The 6,686-nt window shown below is 38.5% G+C and overlaps 1 protein-coding gene across 1 annotated transcript; it reads left to right on the top strand.

Moving 5' to 3' along the window:
* The first annotated feature begins 105 nt into the window (after nt 1-105).
* Nucleotides 106-5,209, top strand: aar2 (AAR2 splicing factor). Its single transcript, XM_039671501.2, has 4 exons — nt 106-255; nt 748-1,518; nt 2,626-2,855; nt 4,915-5,209. Exons 2-4 carry the CDS (start codon nt 762-764, stop codon nt 5,080-5,082), a joined length of 1,155 nt encoding a protein of 384 aa, XP_039527435.2. The 5' UTR covers nt 106-255; nt 748-761; the 3' UTR covers nt 5,083-5,209.
* The last annotated feature ends 1,477 nt before the right edge of the window (nt 5,210-6,686 follow it).

Raw genomic sequence — 6,686 nt, 5'->3', positions numbered from 1 at the left:
ATTCTTTTCTTGAGGAATAGCAGTTGTACAATTATGTTAGACTTATATATGACACTTTAACGGATGACGAGGAAAAACTGCGTTTAATGCCCTAATAAATTTGTAGGGTGATACACTTTTTCAGCTGCAGATGGATGTTGTGTTGAACTGTAAAGTAGGACTTTTATTTTGCCATTTAGCGGAAGTGCCTCTTGTTGATTCACACATGGCGTTCACGCAGAAATGCTGGATTTGTGACTGAGCGCTGTTGTTTTGGTATTATGAGTTTTATGTTTTGCTGTTTACGACATATCCATGTTTAACGCTAGTTTTGATTTTGGTGGTTGTTTAATAATTAACATTATTTTGGAAACAGATTTTCTAGCTTACTCATACAGTGCCATACCTTAATATTGCATTAATGTAATGTCTTTTACATTCATTGTATTTTAAGAACCTAAAGCTAAATCTTGAACTTTTTATTCATACTCATTCACATCTCACCTGATGTTAAATCTGCCATAAAGTTGTCCATATTTGCCCAACTGAATATATTTCTTGCCAAAGAGTCATCGATAATGAACTTTCTGTACATACATACAATTGATTAGTTTTTATTACTTTAGTTATAAGTCAACTTTCTAGTGCTGACACAGTGATCTATTATGACGTTGACAAATGGCAATATCTGTAATAGTTATTATCATTCATTGTAATGTGATTCCAGTCATATGTAACTATATCTACAGTAATGTTGTGTGTGATCAGTATTTTACACAGACATGGCAGGAACAGAGATGGACCCTGAAGTGGCCCGGGGCTTATTTGAAGAAGGAGCCACTCTTGTCTTACTCGGTGTTCCCGAGGGTACAGAGTTGGGGCTCGACTACAAAACCTGGACTTTGGGCCCCCGGTTCCGCGGGGTGAAGATGATTCCTCCCGGGCTCCACTTCCTCCACTACTGCTCCGTCAGCACGAGTGGAGCCTGTGGGGAAATCAGCCCCAAAACTGGCCTGTTCCTGTCCCTGAAACCCCGCGAGGTGCTTGTGGCCCACTGGAACCAGGCTGAAGATGACCTGGAGATCTCTCAGAGCCCGGAGGAGGTGGAGCGCGTACGGGCCAATCTCCGGGAGCTGGACGGGTATCTGGGCCCATATCCCTACGACACCCTCCGGAAGTGGGTTTCGCTGACGAACCGACTCAGTCAGGAGGTGGCCAGCGCTCTCCAGCCTCTCAGCGGGCGCGTGTGTGCCTTCAGCGACGTGATCCCAGAACTGCAGCTGACCCACACTAAAGACCGGGCCGAGCAGAACCTGCCCCGACTCCATCAGGAGTGCCAGAGCATGAAGGAGGGCCTGGAGCGGCTGCCCCGGATGAAGCACAGGGAAGGCACAGAGCTGAGGTTCTCCCACATCCCCAAACAGGCGTACCCTCCCGGGGCGACCCCGGCTCAGATCACACAGTATAGCATGGACTGGACCTACTCTCTCAACTGCGTGCTCGAGAGACATTATAAAGAGCAGCCGCTCGATGTGCTAGGTGAGCATTGGTTGCTGTTCAGTATACATCATGTTGTTTAACCTTCAAGAATGGCCATAAAGCCCATGACATCTCATTGTATTGAGGTCTTGTTGTCCTGTGATATAATGTGTTGATTTTTATTAGGGGTGTAACAATACTCTCATGTCACGATTCGATACATATCACAATACCGTATTATTGCGATCCTATGACATATAATAAAAGATTACTTTTTTTTTTACTGTAGATTAAAATGGACTTGGTGCTGGAAACCCAAAGCACAGGACATTTAGACATCAGAATAACAATTTTCATGATTTTGAAGCTGAAAATACAGTTATTTTATGCTTGCACTGCTTCACTGATTAGATATATTTTTAATACTGCTAACATCAGACATTTGGCCTTATCAAGACACACACACATTCCTCCATTGCATACATTATATTCAACATTATATATAGCAGTTTAATGTAGTAGTGACACTCTGTAAACTTGATTTTTTTATTTTATTTTTATTTATGGTAAATTATACACAATACATATTGTCACTATCCACGATATTGTTGCTTTTTTGTATTGCGATATATTATGAGACAGTGTATTGTTACAGCCCTTAGTCTTTATTGATACTTGCACCATTTCTCCTTGTGCTGAAAATCATTTTCCTAGTTTGGTCAAAAATAACCATCCTTTAAAATAGCTTGTAAATCTCTTGATTTATTACTGCTTTATTATTGCCAAATACTGGATTCAATCTTTTTGTCAACGTGTTTTCTTCCAATTAGCACAGGTTTTGTATTTCTATTAGGATCTGATTGATTGTAGGCCTCACTGATCTGAGCTCATGCACCTCAATAGTCAAGTCACCTTTATTTATATAGCACTTTTTACGACACAGAGTGTTTCACTTATAGTGATAACAGGAAAAATTAATGCAGCAAAGTTTGCTTCCAAACGAAAATAGCATTGACAAAGGTTGACATCTAAAAGATCGAATCCAATATTCGCCAATAAAAGAGAGATTTATAAGCGTGTTTTTGTAGGTCGGTTATTTCGACTAGAGGTGTTTTTAGTCATAAATGACCCAATAACACAGATCTAAATCTATCATGCGGTGTGCAGGCGAGCTGCAGTTTGCGTTTGTGTGTTTCCTGCTTGGGAACGTGTACGAGGCGTTCGAGCACTGGAAGAGCCTGCTGGCGCTGCTGTGCCGCTGCGAGGAGGCCATGCGGGAGCGCCGGGACCTGTACCTCGGCCTCGTCGCTGTGCTCTACCACCAGCTGGGAGAAATCCCTCCAGACTTCTTTGTGGACATCGTGTCCCAGAACAACTTCCTCACCTCCACACTTCAGGTACGCTCCACATGAATCCTAGCTTTAACGACAGAAGTGGAATATGAGCATTCAGGTCATCTTGAGGGGGTTGGTATAATGCCCTTTTCACAAAAATGTCCCCAGAGTGCGTGTGTGAAGTTTTAGCTCAAAATACCCCACAAATATTTTTATATAGCATGTTAAAGTTGTCACTCTTTGAGGATTAGCAAAAACGCACCATTTTGTCTCTGGCCCTTTAAATGCAAATGAGCTTCATCTCCCGACACATTGGGCGGAGCTTCAATAGTGTGTTCAAGAGTGTAGCTCCCTGATTACCTCAGGCAGACACGCGCTAAAATGTCCTGCGTTTTATATTTAAATAAAAAATGAAAAAACAGTGTCAGACAAAGATGGAGAGACTAAGATGAAGTGACCTAAAGTTATCTAGACAAACCAGCGGCCATTTCTTACAAAATATCAATATGTATAGTTTTTACCCACAAAACTTCCCTTATTCCTCATCTGGGATCGTGTCTAGACTTTAAAGCTGCACTGAAACTCACATTTGGACCCTCAAACTGTTGAACCCCATTGGAGTCACTATATGGAGAAATATCCTGGAATTTTTTCTTTAAAAACCTTTATTTTTTTTCGAAATCTCTTTTTACTAAGTGAACATACACATACTGATTGTGCAGTACACAAAATTTTGAAGAAACCAAAGAATGTTTCACCACTGAAACAATTTTTTTATATCACCAAAATTGTTTAATTTTTCATAAATGTTTCCCAGGGGTTTGTGAGTTGATGGAAAACGAATAATTAGTACAAATATAAACATGTAAAATTGAAATAAATAAATAACTTCAAAATAAAAATCCTGCATACTACTCAAACATAAGCGGAAGGTTGTTTGACCAAAAACGTTTCTAATAACATTTCTTAATAATTATGCAAGTTTGTGTAAGAGTGCAGGAGTTTATATTGAACTCCGACGCACCCACGGATGTGTCACATATATATTTCAAATAAAATAAATCAACAAAGCAATATTATGTTTACTTTCACTTCATTACCGACATCAGAGAACCGTAAAGTTGTGAATGTTTAATTATTAATAATTGTTCAGTAAAAATGTTTTGAAATATTACTTTTAGGTCAAATGGGTTCAGATGACAACAAAAAAAAGTCTGTGAATGGCCGGTGTAGAGCTGGACGGGTTGGCTCTCGTTCATGATGCATTTGTACGGAAGCCCTGAACCGTAACATAAAAAAATAAAAAAAAATCTAGCATTTCAAGATTAAAGTCGAAACGTTTCGAGATTAAAGTCTCCCTCTTCACCGTAAATATGGATACATTTTAAGTGCATTATTCTGTATCCAATCATTTGGCCGGACCCTGTGATTTCCTAAGATTTAACAACCACTAATGGTTGAGGAAAGACTCTCTGATATGATTGTAAAGCGCTTTAAGTGTAGGCCTAGTAGACAAATGAAAGCGCTATATAAATACTCCATTCATTCATTCATTCATTCATTCATTCATAAAGCTGGATTTCTCCATCCAGTCTGAAAAGTGTTTTCCGTGTTGGTTTTCCTATAGGCTAAAGTCTATTCCGGCGCAGTATATTTTATAACGTCCTATAATGGTAGCCTAATGCTGGTAGATTGGCACCTATTGAATTTCCTTTGATAAAACAAAAAACACACACACACACAGTGTGAAACTCGCTATTGGCCATTATGAATGCCTGTGTGTGCGGCAATGTGAGACAATGGCAAGCACACACGCGCAGCTTCTACGGAAGACTGGATTCTCGTACTCCCGTCTCTTAAAATATTTCAACTTTAATCTTGAAATGTTTTGCCTTTAATCTCGACATGTTTCGACTTTAATCTCGAAATGTTTTGACTTTAATCTCAATGTTAGATTTAAAAAAAAAAATACAGAGTTTTTTTTGTATTTTTTTTTTTTTACAGATTTTTGTTTTTTTTTTGGTTACGGTTCAGGGCTTCCGTACGTTTGTCAAACAGTGTGTGCTTTTTAAAATAAGCGACTAATAATTGTGAATATTTTTTCCCGTATTTGGTCCTCCAGGACTTCTTCCAGTTCGCCAGCGGCCCCGGGGTCGACAGCACATTACGGAAGAGAGCTGAAAAATTTAAAGTCCATCTGACCAAAAAGTTCCGCTGGGACTTCGATGCGGATCCGGATGAATGTGCTCCGGTGGTGGTGGAGCTTCCCGAGGGACTCGCGCTGGACTGAGGCAGTTCAACGCACACACACACACGCACATTCTCTCATCACAGACTACAGTTTTCAGGATAGTCTCCTGTTCTTGTGAATTGCTTCTTCTTTGACCATTTAATTTTTATTAAAGCTGATTCTTTCACATTGTTGTTCTTGCTTTGGGTTGTATGTCCCTGAAGTTCTGAACGCCACAGGAAGCCACTGGAGGGCAGGCTAGCACACACGTGTTTGTCTTCTTGACCCAGAATCTTATATTTCCTGAAACGGGCGGTTTATAATTGTTGCTCCTTTTTGTATGTGGTCAATCTTGGTGCGTCTTTGCAATATCATCAGAACAAGAAATTGTTGCTCGCATGCTCACATGTACAGTAGACTAAAACGAACCCAGAACCTTAAGTATAAGTGTCAGCATGTAACCCGTCCCACGTGTTTGTGCTGTGGACATGAGTGACTCCTCAAATCACGTGATGTGAGAGATGTGATCGGATCATCCTGCTGGATGAAAAAAGCATGTGGACAAAGAATGGAATATAGAAACATTTCAGGCCTAGAATTTGGTGGCCGTTCTTTGAAACTATTGAGGATATAATGCAATATAGACTATTAATCATGTATGGACATTTTTCAATCACTTTCCCAGCAGTTGCCTTCTAATTTATGCTATCTGAAAAAAATAAAAATAAAAATAAATCTAAAATACAAAGCTTCAGTTTTACTGTAGTTGGAAAATGCTGATTTTTTTTTAAATTATTATTAGTTTCATAAGGCACTTTCCCTCCACGCCATATTTTCTTGGCATGAGTTTCAGGAAGTATGTATTTAATCCTTCACATTTATTTGAATCAGGTTTTCTGTTTGGTTAACGAGTCCCATCAGTAAGCATGAGGCGTTTCTCTTCATCACACACAGGGTTCGCCAAAGCAAACACACACCCTCAGTCTCCATCAGACCACTGACCATCACAATAAAAAGACCCTGATATCAATCCTGCACTACTATCGCCAGCAGATTCATATCACAGCACTGACATCGCTGTATGCTGTTTAAAGTAGGAATTACATTTACATTTATTTTGTAGATGCTTTTATCTAAAGCGACATACAGATTAGGATACAGCAAGAGATTCATTGTGAAATAACCACATATATTAGGGCTGTCAAATGATTAATCACGATTAATCGCATCCAAAATAAAAGTTTGTGTTTATATAATATATGTGGGTGCACTGTGTATAATTATTTTTTATATGTAAATACACACACATGCATGTATATTTAAGAAAAAAATATTATTTATATGTAAAATATTTATATTTACATATCATATAAATTATATATGAAGAGTTCAGATGCAAAAGCCTCTAAGTGCCATTTGAAATTTTCTTCTAAAATGATCATTTTTATCAAGCTTGTATATTTAAGTTCAGTAATTTCACTTAAATGACAATGATAATTACCTATTAATTGCCATTTAAGGGAAATTACTGAACTTAAATATACAAGCTTGATAAAAATGACCATTCTAGAAGAAAATTTCAAATGGCATTTAGAGGCTTTTGCATCTGAACTCTTCATATAAACCTATATACAGTATACATGAAAATATTTCTTAAATATATA

Source organism: Pimephales promelas, chromosome 20 (assembly GCF_988280905.1).
Source record: "Pimephales promelas chromosome 20, fPimPro1.hap1.1, whole genome shotgun sequence".
Classification (NCBI taxonomy): Eukaryota; Metazoa; Chordata; class Actinopteri; order Cypriniformes; family Leuciscidae; genus Pimephales; species Pimephales promelas.
This window is presented reverse-complemented; position numbering and strand designations above follow the sequence as displayed.

What these genes read in the sequence shown, in the direction of transcription:
- aar2 (XM_039671501.2), top strand. Translation starts at nt 762, where the DNA reads ATGGCAGGAACAGAGATGGACCCTGAAGTGGCCCGGGGCTTATTTGAA. An exon ending in GCAGCCGCTCGATGTGCTAG is followed by an intron (nt 1,519 to 2,625) that starts GTGAGCATTGGT and finishes TGCGGTGTGCAG; the next exon opens with GCGAGCTGCAGTTTGCGTTT. An exon ending in TCCTCACCTCCACACTTCAG is followed by an intron (nt 2,856 to 4,914) that starts GTACGCTCCACA and finishes TTGGTCCTCCAG; the next exon opens with GACTTCTTCCAGTTCGCCAG.